The sequence below is a fragment of the Cupressus sempervirens genome, chromosome 5 (assembly GCF_028749045.1).
Source record: "Cupressus sempervirens isolate cs-2001-9-10 chromosome 5, ASM2874904v1, whole genome shotgun sequence".
Lineage (NCBI taxonomy): Eukaryota > Viridiplantae > Streptophyta > Pinopsida > Cupressales > Cupressaceae > Cupressus > Cupressus sempervirens.
In genome coordinates, this window is record NC_143122.1 from 87,415,427 (window position 1) to 87,431,976 (window position 16,550).

A 16,550-nucleotide genomic window follows, 5' to 3' on the forward strand; every position below is an offset into this window, starting at 1 on the left:
AATAAGATATTTCCCTGCTTCAAGAGTGGACGTAGGCAAGTTTGCCAAGCCACTATAATTTGTTGTGTTATGTGTTTGTTCTATTTTGTTATCGCTGTCTTAATATGATTGTTATGTTTATCTGCTCGATTGAAACTTACATAAAAAAGGTGGAGTTTACTAATTTTGTTTAACCAGAAAGGAGATCCAGAAATAATTAGTTATTCAAAAACATTTCACAATTGTTGTTACTAATGCTCGTATTGAATTTTTGAAATGACTACTATGAATTCATATAAGAATGAAGAGGTTGGAATCAGAATAGTTTTTACAATGCATCAAATCGTGCAAGAATATATTACGAATTAAAAATAAATTAATTCAACTTGATTTTAAAAAGTTCAACTGAAATTTGGAAACTTTGGAAAAAATTGGAATCTGATGAGCCACTGGCAGGACCTCATAGGCATCCACAATTGCAGTAGACTCCACATGCTAGAATACAATAATATATCAAAATACAATAAACACATGGCAGCACCAGATTAAAGGCAAACATCAAAACAACATGACCTAAATTGTGCTACACATGTGGACACCAAAATGAATGTAAAATGCAAAATCAAAAATTGCAGGATATGCAGTTTCAATAATAAAATTTATATAATTGCGCAAACCCTGATGTGCCATAAAGCTGCTAGAGTCCAAAATGTTGTTGATGCAATCAAATAACAAGCACTAGGTAGAAACTTGTATGAGACTCATCAGAAATATGCCTCTCTACCAACTAGTCTTCTGATGACAAGAACATTACCAATAATATACCCAATGCCTACAAAGTTCATTGCATGCTGTCTGTGTATGTCACTTTGTGAACATTATTGCTATTGTCACGTCATGTGCCTACTTTCCCACTTGACAAACCAGATATTTTTCATTTAAAGTTGTTTTGATGGTTTCATTTTAAAATTTTACATACTAGTCTAATATATTATTTTAGTTGTGTCCTTTATTCTAATAGCTGCCCACTGTCCCTGAAAAAATTGGGAGAAATTTTCCATCCCCAAAACCAAATCCCTACATCACTCTATTCCTGAAACATGAAGAAACATTCCTAAAATACAACATCGAACTTGCGAGGTGTGGTTACTCCAACAGACAAGGACATATCCAATGGATAATTTAACCAGTAGTCCTGGCTTCTAAGCCAGACGTCATTCTCCTTAAGAGGAATATATAAAATCATAAAACTGTTATCTTGGAAGATTCCACTCAACTAAGGCAACAAACTGGCATGTAATCATTACCAAACATGCCATAGAAAATTAAAATCAACTAGCCTTATTCGCTAATCTGACAATAGAAGTTCTAGAATGAAAAAAAAAAAATTAGAATGAAAAACAGAGAGATGTGATGATGGAATTTGTTCTATTACTTGTCTGGAAGAAAACCTCTAAGCAAGATGCAAATTCCATTTGACATATATAAAGTAAAACTCTGAATTTTCTACTTAACATCTAGTCACTGAACCGAGAAAAATAAAATGGTATAGTTTATGCCTAAAAGAAGCAGACAAATAACAACAAAAAAACTAAGCTTAACACAATATCACTACCAGAGAAAAGCAGGATACATTACTAAAGTTACTTGGAAATGTCTGTTAAAAAGCTGAAATTTTTTGACAATTCTGGAATAGTTAGAAAGATAAAACAACCCTCAATCTCAAAATAAGACCCTGATACGTGAAGAAGGACATCCCAGTTATAAAAGTTACACATATGAGAAGAGATCCGGAAGGATTAAATAATGGCGTAGAATAAAAACATCTTAAGAATGCATTTCTTAACTTCAGTTCTTCGCTAATGGAACTGTTGTCAATAAACAAATACAACAGAAAAGTTTAGGTTATGATCCTTATACACCAGACATCAAGTCAAGCAAATTGTAAATTCATCTTTAAACAACGATACTAGCACAACTAACCATCATTCAAACCAAAAAATTGATCCAACTCCTCTTCAATGGTATCAATTCGTCAGAGAAAATGGTTACAAGCATGCCATATGAATTAGTGTAAATAGAAGATAAGCATGCATAAGCCCAATAAATAAGGTAGGTAAAACCTTTTTGTGCATACAAAAGAAATTTAAACTATTAAGCATGTTTATCCCTTCGACATGGACTCATTAACCATGATTTCCTTTTTAGATTCTGGTGGTGCGGTGACTCCCTCAGGTGGTGGTCCAGCACATGCCCTCAACACATTTTCATTCTGCAAATGTTATAGAATATCAGTACATCCCTTAAGCTTTATGTGATAAGTTGTATATCATTCATCAATGGATCTGTTCCTCCTATGTCTCAAGGAGTTTCAGACTTCCAGTTAACAGGCAAAAGTACACAAAAATAACAAAGCATAGAAAAAACAACCATTAATATTTTGATTGTATTCAGCACTGATGGCATTGGGTTAACTCAGATTCTAGTTCATGTCTAAAACACATCTGTATCTAAAGTTTGTGTCTATCCAACTTTCCTGAGAGAGATTGATATTATTGCTGCAAACATGTCGTAAATCGAGAGATTTTTAAAAAATTGCAATTCTATGAGTACATAATTGCAGTAACATTCAGCTTATTTTAAGAGATAAAAGAATTAATGCATTGAAGTTAAGAACAAATAAAACAAATATAGCATCAGTCTATTATCAGAGTAAAAAAGATACAGGCCAATAATATTTATTAGATAAAAAGCAAAAGCAAAAGTTGGAGATAAAGAATAGAAGCCAATAACATAAAATGTGAAAACCTTGATCAGAAAAAAGTGTTGAATCCAAAAACAAATTTAATGTAGAATTCATTACAACTTCGTGTGATAAAATAATGGAAGCCAATGATAAATTACAGTGTGAGTCCTACTGTCAAAGATCAATGAGTAGAAGTCAATAACAGATACAATGTGAAACACTTTATCAGAGATAGAAGAATAGAAGCATTGAAGCCAATAACAAATATAACATGGAATCCATTACAAGTGGGAAAATAATTGAAACTGACAACAAATAATATGTGAAACCCACTGTCAACAATCAAAGAATAGAAGCAAATAATACATGCATTGTCAAACACATCAACAAATACCAAAGAACTTACGTATTAAAGCCACAAAAAATTATACCGCAAAATACATTACTAGAGAAAAAGGAATTGAAGCCAAAAACAAATAATGTGAAAGTGGAAACCCAGTCAGAGTTTAAATAACTAAATCCTATAATGGATACATGTGAAACTCATTCTTAGAGATGTAAGAAATGGATCATTCAAACCAATAACAAATATAGAGTGAAACCCATGATTGGAGATTTAACAAAAAAATTAAAACCAATAACAACTATAGCAAATATAAAGCGAAACCCATTATTGAGATTAAAGAATTATGAATTGAAGATAATAACAAATATAATCTGGCCAAAATTCTGCATTTTTGAGACATTTAACGAAAATAAAAATGGATCCCCCCTCTGCTGCTCCATCTAATCCTAAGACTCTTCCTGCTATTTCTGCTTCCATTCTCTGCATGTAAATAGAGATGTTCCCCTGTACGTGATCCAAAGATTTTCTCTCAATTAAATAGGCCTCTGGCAGCGTTGCACATGGCTATTTCAGCCGAGGGACAAACCACGGTAGCTCCACTTATCCCTGGTTGTCCCTGCTCATTTTCTCAGGATTGGTTTCCAACAACACTTCCCTGCCAATTTTTATTGATACAGAGTAAGGTGGATCAATGGGCAATTGATGCCATATTTCACAACAATGGGCTATTGTCCTTCTCGTACCTTCAAGCAAACAACTAATTTGGACCAATTCTCCCTCAAGGTCAGACCATCGCCATTTCAGGGTTGCAAAACAGATAAGGATCCATCAAGAATTGGTTTCCAATAACACTTCACTACCACCTCTTATTAATCCTCAAGTTTCTCCCTCAAGGTCAGACCATTGCCATTTCCGGATTGCAAAAAAGATAAGGATCCATCATGTATTGGTTTCCAACAACACTTCACTACCACCTTTTATTAATCCTCAGGTTTCTCCTCACAAAGGCCCTATGCCTCATAGGCTAGAAAGCACTATTCAAAAGCTCAATAGCCCACAAGACTCCACAGACCTTGGAAACACCTCAGGCCAATCATTTGCAACATGCGAAAACTCTTGGCAAGCCACCAAACTCTGACTGCTCAAACTATTATATTCTCTTCCCATAAACTGTCGCCATCCTTAGTAGCCCTGATCAGGGACTAAAACTGTCATAACTCTTGCCACAAACAGGATCTTCACATAATAGTCACCGTTTTTTAGAAACCCATTTTGGAACCGGGGCTTCAAAATTTGACTAATTTCAGGCAGATTAGGCCACCTTTGCAGAGTAACTAAGAGAATCTTTGACTCCTGAACCACAAGCTGAAATCCAAGGGTCGAAACAGGCCTCAAAAGATATGAATCAGAAGATGTCATGGTTTGGAAGAGTTTAATTATCCCTGAATCTTCAAACCCTCATCACTGCGCTTGTAATAGGTCAAATTCACGGGATAATCTAACTAGGGCATCAACATAACATTCACAAATTACAACTTCCCAGTCTGAAACCTTCAAGGTCGTGAACTAGACTCTATAAGATCACTCCACCAATTTGCATGAGATTTCAATGGTGAAGGATGGAGAAATTGTTAACTCTATACACAACCCCTCGCTGATCAGGGTTTCATACCCAAGAGCACATAAAATTCAATACTTCATAGAAATCAGGGAAACTTGTTGCAAATGAAATAATTCAATATTCTACATTCCACAAACAAGTGCAGAGAGAAATGGCATCAAGCAAATTCATACAACACCCTGCTGCACTCATAGGTAGTTTAAAACGTGTAATAGTCAAGTTTTCATTGAAAATTTCATTACAATTTGGCTTTCAAAACTCTGAGCAACCTTCCTTTCGACTTCTCAAGGGTCTTTCTACATCCTTCTACAACAGTTTTTAACTGCTTTTCAAACCATATGAGCATTGGGATTACATAAGTACAATTTTGCACTTTTACATATGCCAACTTTTAAACATTTTGTATGACAACTTGTGTAAGTTGTCAAGGAATTTACCCAATTGATCCCAAATGTTTGCCCAATTGATCCCAAAGTAATATATTAGGCCTTATTACAACAAATGAATGCTTAAACACTAGCCTTAACACTTATGATCCTTACTAGCAAACTGGTTGCAAGAAAAGTTACTTGAAAACTTTTCTTGCAACTTGACAACTTATAATATGACAATATGATCCTAGATAACTTTCCTTACATCATAAATGGTCTATCGTGACATTAATGACTGCAAAACGCCCCAAAACCTATCAAAGGACCAAAACTAACCATATTAGCAAAATGGACTTGGTGCCTCTATACCATACAACCGACCTGAAAAAATTCCTAAGTCCATTGGAAATTGTGTTGCCACTTATACTTTTTCTAAATACTCCATGGCTCTGACCTCCTAAAGCTCTTTCAACAAGTACGCCTTGCCATTGGATCAAATGTTGAAGCCTTGTATCATTCTTGGTTCTATTGGTCCAGGTGTCTCCTTGACATGGTCCTTTCTTTCCCAACTAGCCTGCTGACTGCTTCGTCACCTTTCCCTTATCACGAATGAATGTAGGAAAAACTTTAATACCTGCAAACATGCCTCTCCTAACTCTGTCTTGGTCTCTCTTCTCAGGTACACACTTAAACCCACTCACTTGGTGTTTCCTTACACCTTCAAGCACTCCGCCTCTTGTCTTGTTCCCTTGATTCAGGTTTTCTACTCCAGGTGTCCCTTTCTGATCAGGTCCACTAACCTCTGTAACAGCAGCATATGATTGTCTCCTAACCTCTCTTGAAACCAAAGGACAAAATACTGCCCTATTATGATCTCATAATGTCTTTCTATGCAATTTTGCACCCTCATGGTCAGTTTATTTGGGCCTTCTCATGGACTGCCTTTTTCAGCATTTCATTTTCTTTCCTTAATAAGATTTCTCCCCGGTACCTTTAAGCCTTGAAGTGGCTACAATCTCTACCTTCTCTCCGTCCTCAAACCTTTTGAACTCCTTGCCAAATAGAATGATTTTTGCTGCCTGGCTTTTGCTTCATCACTCTCCTACAATGGGGTTAATGTTAAAGCTCAGATATCAGTTTGGGCTCAGGGACAGGTTCAGATATGTGGAAATTGTTTTCAGGGATTTGGGTACATGTGTGTGTATATGTATATATGTATGTATGTATATATACATGTATACATATATAAATATATATTTATACATACATATATATATATATGCATTACAAATACAAAAAAAAGAGAAATATACAGAATTAAAAAACTAAATCATTTCATAGCATGATGCTTGATCATTGATCTATGTTCACAATTCCAATGAAAATCATTACATTGAATTACTTACTACAAAATGAAAATGTAGTCCATGAAACACAATTCAATGTTTAATGTTCATCAATCATCGTAGGAATCATCAAAATAATCAGATGCAGCTGCAAGTAGATATTCATCACAAGAGAGCAAAATAAGAGGTAAAAATGAAATGAAAGTGTGTTTCAAGACCCCATATTAGTGCGGTTTTTGATAAGGAATTAAATATAGTTTTTTTTTTTAAATACTCAAGTTTGGGCCCACCTTTTTAACTCTGGGTTGTAGTTTCTCACGAGTTCGCCTAGGTACTCATGAGTTCGCCACAGTACTCAATGGGTGTGCTCAGGTTCATGTCAAGTGCACACCCAGTAATATAGGTGAATCCAGATTTGCACACCCACAAACTCGTGCAAACCCACAATGCTAGGCGCACACCCTATGTGTACCTAGCACGAACCCCTACCAAGTTCACACTTGAACCCGGTTCAAGGGCTCAAAATGTGAACCTGTTAACTTAGTATAAAGGCCTTTCCATCCTTCCTAACGACGCAGGTATTCTCCCTACCACCATAAAGTGCTCCCCCATCAAATTATCATGGCCTTCCAAGAATTCGATGGCAGCAGCCCATGGGTAGAATGTCACAAAGAACCCTACCTTTATATCCTCCAATCTAAAACTCAACAAATGTCCGGCCATTGACCAAGGTTGACTGATTATCATTTGCCCAAGAGGCTCTTTAAGGAGTTTCATGAGCAACTCTTGCTAGGTTCACAATTTGTCTACCATTTCACTAGACACAATATTGTCAGTTGAACCAGAATCAATCACTACCTTGCTTACCTTACTTTTGTATTTGCAGTTGATGCTGAACAGTTCTCTTCTTTGTGTCATCTCCTTGTCCTTGGATGTCTTCAAGAATGTTCTTTTCAGCACCAATGTTTTCATAACTGCTGAAACACAACATGACTATGAGAATTTACATTTTCATCTCCGTCTTCTTGCACTATTTGAGCCCTCCTTTTGCTTCTTTTTTCACCACCACTGGACATAGAACCTTGCTTCTCAAGACACTTCAATGTTGGATGCCCAAACTCGTTTGAATTATAGCATTTAGCTAAAAATACATTTTGAACTCCTCCCTCAATCAAATCTGCCTCTTGAACCTCTGAATCCACCTCTTTGATCAACAACTTGGTCTTTGCCTTTGCTTGTGTCCCCTTGGTCTTCATGGGTCTGCCTTGTGCCTCTTCCCCCACTAGTGTTTCCTCTGCCTCTTCCTTGTCTCTCTTGTCTTCTTTGCAACTTTTATTCAGCCTTCATAGCCAACTTGTAACACTCCTCCATTGAACTTGGTGGAAAGAGGCTAAGTTCATCTTGGATGTTGTATCTCAGCCCATTGAGATACCTTGCTACGTTCTCTTCATTATCTTCCCCATGTGTTGCCCTTATGTCTAATTTGTAGAACTCCTCAGTATAGCCCTACACATCCATATCCTTATGTCTTAGATTTTGCAGCCTTTTATATATTTGGATGTTGTAATCATTGGGCAGAAAATTCTCTTTGATCGTTGCCACCATTTTGTTCCAAGAAGTTATCTCTGTCTTCCCCTTATCCTCTCACTTTGCACAAAATCCCACCATATCAAGGCATGCCCTTTCAACCTAGACTTTGCCATCTTTGCCTTTTACTCCTCTTCCACTTCCTCACGTTCAAAGTAGTTATAAAGTGCCCCAGTACAAACTAGGAATTCTTCTCCATCAAGTTTACCTTCAAACATGGGTGAATCTGTTTTAGCCCTATGATCATTTTCCTTGACAGCCTTTAAGAGTCTATCCATCCTTGCATCCTCTGGATTCATCTCTTCCTCATCTCCTTCTTCATCACTCTCCTCCTTAGTGATTCTTCCTCTTCTTTGATTTGTCCCAACAAACCTTCTTGTGACTATCCAATCAACCTTACTTCTCTAGTAAAGGTTGTACTACCTTTTGGAGGAATCTTGTTTTCAACTTCTCGTCCTTTCTTCTCTCAACCTTCAACATTCACCTTCAAGAATCTACTTCCTAAGCTATAATATTACTTGAAGCAAAGGAAGGTGGATCAATGGACAATCGATGGCATATTTCACAACAATGGGCTATTGTCCTTCTCTTACCCTCAAGCAAACAACAAATTTGGACCAATTCTCCCTCAAGGTCAGACCATTGTCATTTTAAGGTTGCAAAACAGATAAGGATCCATCAAAGATTGGTTTCCATCAACACTTCTCCACCACCTCTTATAAACCCTCAAGTTTCTCCTCACAAAGACCCTATGCCTCATAGGCTACAAAGCACTATTCAAATGCTCAATGGCCCACAAGACTCCACAAACCTTAGGAGCACCTCGGGCCAATCATTTGACACATGGACACCCTTGGCAAGCCATCAAACTTTGACTGCTCAAACTAATATGCTCTTCCCATAAACTATCTCAGCCCTGTTGATGTGAGTTGTGTTCCACTATAACATACAGAATCAAATACTTAATGTTTCAAAAAAGAAAACCAAACACTCAATCCTCTCTTGATACAAGATCATCTCTCACACTAAGCTTGCAATGTAAGATCATGAAATGACTTCAAAGTTCCTTCTTAATCATAGAATTCACTCAGTTTTATGATGTGATATATTGGTTATCACAAGGCGACTTACACTATTCATTTAATGGATATCAACTCTTTCTCTTACATATTTGGCTTTAGAATGTGCAAAGAAACTATAGTTTTGATCTTCAAACCTCTCCACTTCAACTCAAACTTAAATTGGCTAACTTCTACTCCTAACTATGAATGTGAGGAATCATGAATGACTTGGACTCTACTAGATGTAGTCTTGCCAGCAACTCCACCGACCTAGTGCAAGCTTGTAAGGAACACTCGAATGGTTTTAAAATCAAATATCTCCTCCCCAATCTCATCACCCTTATCCCATCAATATCTCCTTCCCAATCTCCTTGAGCTTTAGCAATCTTCTTGTAGCATCTACTTGGATCTCCTCTTGAAGTCTTGAGCTCAGCCTTGACATCATCTCCAACTTTCACCTTCCAAAACAAAAAAGAAAGCTTCATTAAGTTCGTGAAAGAAATCTGGAAATAAAATAACATTAATAATGAACAAAATGGATTTTTCTTATCCACGACTAAGCCTTTTTATCTTCTTGCAATGCCTAATGTCTCGGGTATTTCTAGAGGCTTCGAAAACAAAGTTCTTGGGTGAAAATCTTAAGGCAAGAGGATTTTCGCAATGGGAAACCTCTAGTCAGAGGATTTCCACCAAGCGTGATAGAATACAAATCATCCCAATTTCAATTACTTAGTGTTAAAATTACTTTCTTCTACAATCTTTAACCTACCCATTTGATTTGTCTCTTATTTTGCATGAGGAAAATAAGGTTAAAGGGAAAGGGGGAAATTCCAAGTTAAGAGGATTATTGTGGTGAGAATCCTCTGGTTAGAAAATTTCCACCAAACATGATTTAGCTTCCCCTTCAACAATTTCCAACACTTCCCTTATTATCAAACAATTTTGCCTAAATTCATCATTCTTCACCTCTAACACTTGCTCGGATTCAATTTTGGCACAAAGTAAAAATGGGGGAAATTTTAGTTTGAGGGGATTAATGTGGTGGGAATCCTCTGGCCAGAGGATTTGCACCAAACATGATTTCCTTGAAATGCCATTGCCAAAACTTATTCCTCTTCGACCTCTCCTTGACAATTTCTTGCTCCACTTTTCTTCATGATGTCGAATTCATGCCTTAGACCAGATTTGAGTGCCTTGGAAGGTGGTGGAATTTTCAGTTCGGGAGGATTAATGTGTGGGAATCCTAAGGAGATATGATTTCCACAAATCCTTTGGCCAGAGGATTTTCACCAAACATGATTTTGCCACTTAGACTCCCAAAAGTTGCCATCTCGCACGCCTCATGCTATTCATTTTCAAGCTGTCATGCCTTACCATTATTTTGGTTGAATTTTAAGTCGTTGAGGAGAAAGATGGAAATCCTGAGGAGAAAGGATTTCTATGGTGGGAATCCTCTCGTCAGTGGATTTCCACCAAACATGTTTTTGGCAGTTATCCTTAGGAAAATCACCATGCTTCCTTCCCTTCGTCATTTTAACATTGCATCAATCAGTTTGCTGCCTTAGCAAGGATCCCTCACAATCAAGTATGCATCAGATCCCTTGGACCTAAGGCAGAATCTTGAGAGTTTGGAGAGAAATAATAGCTCGTGGAAATCTCAGAGTTTGAGGATTTCTGCCAGTTTCGAAATTTGCTCACAAGCCTTCTCCCATTTCCCAAGCATGTAAACGTTTCTCACTTTGACTAAGACTCTATCAATCTACCAAGACTTACGCAACAAGAAGGCCTCAAAATGACACCTAAAACCCCCGCATAAAACCCAGGACTGAACTAAACCAAACTACCACAGCAAGAGAAAAAGTCAAAAGAGGGGGTCTGCATTTGCAATGGGGCAAAAGTGTGAGAACCTCACAACAAGTCCCTAGTGGCCCTGACCAGGAACTAAAATCATCATAACTCTTGACACAAACAGGATCGTCACAAAATGGTCAGGGTTTTGGATACCCATTTCGGAGTTACATAACATATATGAAAACAAGGTGTGCCTGTTTTGGAACAGAAGCTTCAAAATTTGACCGATTTCAGGCATATTAGGCCTAATTAGGCCACCTTTGCACAGTAACTAAGAGAATCTTCCACTCCCAAACCCCAAGTTGAACTCCAAGGGTCGAGACAGGCCTCAAATGATATGAATTAACAGTTGTCACGATTTGGAAGAGTTATTTCATCGCTGAATCTTCAAACCCTCAAATCAGTGCACTTGTAATAGGTCAAATTCACAGGATAATCTGACTAGGGCATCAAAACAGTCCAAATCATTACCTCCCGGTCTGAAACCTTCAAGGCCGTGAACTAGACTCTGCAAGCTCTCAATCCACCAATTTAAAGGAAATGTCAATGGTGAAGGAAGGAGAATCATTAATTCTATACACGAACCCTCACTAATCCTGATTTCATACACGAGAGCACCTAAAATTCAATATCTTGCTTAATACTTCATAGAAATCAGTGATACTTATTGCAAATGAAAGATAAATCAATATTCTACACTCCACAAACAAGTATAGACCAAAATGGCATCATACAAATTCATGCAATATGCTGCTACAGTCACAGATAGGTAAAGATGTGTAACAGTCAAGTTTTCACTGAAATTTTCATTATAAAAATGCTTTCCAAACTCCGACTAATGCTCCAATCTTTGTAGTGTCTTTTTACATCCTTTTTCAACAGTTTCAACCAACTTTAACTGATTTTCAAACCATATGACGTTTGGGAGTACATAAGTGCAAACTTTGCACTTTTACGTATAACAACTTTGTGACAACTTGTGTAATTTACTAATTTGTCAAGGAATTTACCCAATTGATTCCAAAACATGACAAATGGCCATGTTAGGCCTTATTACAATAAATAAATGCTTAAACGCTACCTGAGATACTTATGACCCTTAATGGCAAAATGGTTTTGCAACTTGAAAACTTCTACCAAATATGACAATATGATCCCAAATAACTTCCCTTGCATCATAAATGGTCTAGACTCTATATGACCTTATTGACCACAAAAGACCCAAACCACCTTAAAACCTATCAAAAGGCCAAAATTGACATATAAGCAAAATGGGCGTGGTGCCCCTGCACAAATTATATTAATTATATTTGATTTAATTTAATATAACAAAGTATAATTAGTTAAACATAATACTTAAAAAATTAATATATCAGCATTTTAAAATCATTTGATTTTTAATATATAAATTTTATAGAAATATTAATTAAAATATATATATATATATATATATATATATAGATATAAACTATAATTTAATAAAGTATAAATAAAAAATATAAGCTAATGTTTAAATAAAAATTACATTATATACTGCACTTTATAAACTATATCGAAAGTTTTAGAGACCCCTGCAAGAACGGAATAAACCTTAACGGAACGGGAGATAACAAATTAAAATGCAGATCTATCTGGTCTTGGCAGAACAATGCAGCATATGCAGCAGGAGCAGGGTCATCCCTGGAGCAGCATCACCAACCTTAATCCACTCAAAAGTCCTTTTCTGCTGTTTTGCAAAGATGTTGAACCACCCAAAATTGCAAACTCAGAATAAGTTTTTGCAAACTAAATTGTGTGTACATTTACAGGCCAGAGAGCCACATTTTAAAGAAAATGTGCTTAAAACTCTGGAAAATATCCGTAATCTTAAAAATATACTCATAAATTTTTTTTTGGTTGAGGGTTTAGGAACCCAAATACGGCCCCACACATGCACCTCTCCAGCTTAGGGCCAAGGACTGAGGGGCATCCACAATGTCAAAATCACAGGGCATGATCCCAGCCTCATCCCTTATGGTGTCAGGCCTTGCACTCAGCAAGACTTGATCCCTGGTGGGCTCTTTGTGAGCCATTCAACTTCACCAGTAGACCAAGGGCCTTTCCACTATACTCATAAAATTTCAATTTAAATTCCATACAAATAGTATACCGATCTTCAACAAATTTCAAGCAGAAATTTGATGTTCGGCAAAATTCAAATTTTATCGATGAGATTAGCCAAATGCTGTGACTTAGCTTGAGAGTACATAATGTCCTAGGCTTTCTGGTCATAAATCATTTACCAAATCAAAATCAGAGAATACAAAATTCAAATAGTCACTTAGTTACCTATGACTAGATCTGTGAAGAGAAAGTTGAGGTCTCTTCATTTGCAGTCATTTGGTCCAGATAAGCATGATCACAATCTTAATAAACAAATCAGTTTTGAAGGGTATATAGGCAAAACGCATGGCCTGTTTGAAAAACCACCATTTTTTAAGAGGGACAAACACTTCAATCTGGAGCAATGAACCAGTGAGGCCACATATGGGGAACCTCGTTGCTAATAGGATTTAAACCTTGATGGTAAGAACAACACAACAACATAACCATCTGAACGTGCCAATGCTAGTACGAAAAGAAACAACCAATTTTCCAAGTACATGCATTTTACATCTTTTTACTTGGTTTTAAGGGATTTTACCTTGTTTTGACTGGGAGTAGCCTAAGTCAGAACAACACAACAGAAGTGGGGGTACATTTTAAATGCAGGCAGCTGCATGTAATTCACAGTTTTTTGTCATTATGACATGATTACATCAAGCTAGTAGTGTAAAACAATCTAGTCTAATCATCTTGTTCATACACATCTAGTATAACTCCATTGTGCATGCCCATCAAATAAACATCAGGAATTGCAGTCCAATGGTTCACTGTACTTCATAGCAGCTAGCCTCATTCACTTCACCCGGTTTGTGTTTATTTGTAGCTTGACATTTTAGTTTGTTGGGTGAAATTGATGCTACAAGTTCAAACTTTGAATACAATCCATGTTGTAATGCACTATGCAGTGTGCATCATAATTAACAATCTCAAAATTGATGAGGAAAATCCACACTTCAATGTTCATGGTGTAGACTCTCATTTACTATCACTCTTACTCTATGCAATCAGGATTTTCTTTAAATGAATTAAAAAAAATCAGCTATTTATGTTTTCTTTTGTTCTTTATTTTTTAATTTTCCTGCACTTGTCAGAGATGAAAAAAAAGAATTGAAACCTATTATCAGAGATAAAATAAGAGAATTCAAGCGAATATCAAATTCCAAGGACATGAAATGGATTAAAGTGTTTTTTTTAAAAATGTTGGGGATAGAAAAACCTGAAGCCAAAGAAGGCATAATGTGAAATCACTAACAAATAATAGAAGTATTGAAGCTACTAAGTTACTAACAAATATAATGAAAGCCCATTACCAGAGATAAAGAACTGAGATCAATCGGGACTAAGATCCCAAGTCCAATCTCAAAGAAAGGATAACAAATGGCAGAATGACTTTAAATAAAATAAAATAACAGAATGTGATTATAAATATGACGCGAAGAAAGGATAACAAATGGCAGAATGACTATAAAATAAAATAAAATAACAGAATGTGACTATAAATATGACGCGACACTCATTTTCAGAGTTTAAACAGTTAAAAGCCACAGACAACTATCATATAAAACGCACCACCGTCTAAGAAGCAGATAATAAACGCAACGCAGAGTCTGCGAAAACTCAACTGAAGACAATAATAAATACAATGTGAAGCCCAGTCTGCGAAAACTCAACTGAAGACAATAATAAATATAATGTGAAGCCCATAATTATATATAAGATAATCAAAACATTATAACCAAAAACGAGTATATTGAAACCAACCGGTTGATGTCAATTACAAGTATAATGATAAACCCGCTATCAGATGCAAAAGAGCAGCTATAATCCATTTACCATTGGGGGAGGTAGAAGAGATAAAAAATTGATAAGAATTATAAGGTTAGTTTAATTTGACCTGTGTAACTCTTCGAAGGCGCTTCTTTGTATTGGCTCTGCGGGTGCAAGTGTATTTTAATTTCTTCCACAAAAGCCCACCTGTTTCCTTCTTTACTGCGGCTTGCAGAAACGGCGTAAAGAACATTTTTCCAGATGTTTTTTTCCCCACAGCTATTGAATGGGGAGCACCTGGTTTTGTTTGCAAGGTTTGAGGAGGGTTTTGATAGAATGGATAGTGTTTGGGGACAGCATGTGGGGAATTGTCCACTCCCAAAGTTATTAGTCCCTGCAGGGAACTATCAATTTATTTGTGCAATTCAAAAAACATTTAACATTTCTAAAATTTAGAAATCTTTTATTTTTAAATTAATTTTTTTTCAAAAAATTATATTTTCTAATTGGACCTTATCAATTTTTGTGGGGTTTACATTATTTTTTCATCAAAAAAAGGAAATAAAATAGAGAGACTTTAATTAATTGCATTTATTATATTGTCAAACATTTGACACATTTTTAAAGCATCGACTATGCTGATGTTAATTGATGCAACCGCACCTTTGCCAGACTTGAATACTACGGGTGCAGATATTTTTAGATTATAGCACCAAAAAATTAACCATGCTCACCTTCTTTTATCCTTTTGTATTTGTTTCAATCACTTAAAAAATTAATAACAAGAAATTCTACACTCATTAGAGTTGATAGGCATCTTTTAAAAAATGTTACAATATATTTTTGTACAATTAAAACTTATTATAAAAAAATATAAATTAAAAAGATAAAAGTTTAATTTTTAAAAAAATAAAATTATTTATTAAAGAAATATCTATCTAAAGAACCAATCAAAATGGGTTGAGACTTAATATGTTTTTATTTAAATTATATATTATAAGATTTAAATACATTATTAATATGTATAATTTATTAAACAAAATAATAATAAAATTTTAAATTTTAAATTCTTTGTAGGCTTACAATTTTAAAAGTAGTAATTATGGTATAATATAATAATAAAAACAAAAAATTTAAAAATCATTCTAATTTAAATTTTATTGATATAATAATTTTTTTTAAATTAAATTATAATTGTATTAAAAATTTATCAAAAATATTATTTAATTCTTTAGAATATATGTATAAAGCTATTAAATTATAATCTAAAAGATAATCAAAACGAAAAAATAATATTTTCCTACAAATCATTCAATAATCAACCCATTTTTTTCATAATGATACAACTATTCAAAGAGTCAAATAATATCATTGAGCACTTCTTTGATTAAGTACATTGAGTAAATTTAGTTTAAGTTTTCTTTGTAGATTTGAGAGACAAATCACTATTCTATTTCACAAAGGCAGGGACTCTAGCTCCTCAAGAGCTCTTGTTTCTCTTTAAAAATATTTTATTTTATTAATTTCTAATAAAACAACTACACAAAAATTATTGACACTTTAAATTGTATCTCTCTCAAAAGTTAACCTAACATTAGGTGTGATTTATAATGAGAGATGAATATGAACAAGTTTATTCCCAAAGGCAAACAAGACAATACTATTAATGTTTGGAGGCCAATTACACTGCTTAATACTGCTTATAAGATCATTGCAAAAGCCTTAGCTAA

The 16,550-nt window shown here is 35.2% G+C and overlaps 1 protein-coding gene across 1 annotated transcript; it reads right to left on the minus strand.

The window, feature by feature from the left end:
* Positions 1-1,791: 1,791 nt before the first annotated feature.
* On the minus strand, positions 1,792-15,226 carry LOC149554675 (uncharacterized). Its single transcript, XM_089828730.1, has 2 exons — positions 14,948-15,226; positions 1,792-2,251 (listed from the first exon to the last, which is right to left on the minus strand). Exons 1-2 carry the CDS (start codon positions 15,071-15,073, stop codon positions 2,144-2,146), a joined length of 234 nt encoding a protein of 77 aa, XP_089684856.1. The 5' UTR covers positions 15,074-15,226; the 3' UTR covers positions 1,792-2,143.
* Between the last annotated feature and the right edge of the window lie 1,324 nt (positions 15,227-16,550).

What these genes read in the sequence shown, in the direction of transcription:
- LOC149554675 (XM_089828730.1), bottom strand. Translation starts at nt 15,073, where the DNA reads ATGTTCTTTACGCCGTTTCTGCAAGCCGCAGTAAAGAAGGAAACAGGT. An exon ending in GCCTTCGAAGAGTTACACAG is followed by an intron (nt 2,252 to 14,947) that starts GTCAAATTAAAC and finishes TAACATTTGCAG; the next exon opens with AATGAAAATGTGTTGAGGGC.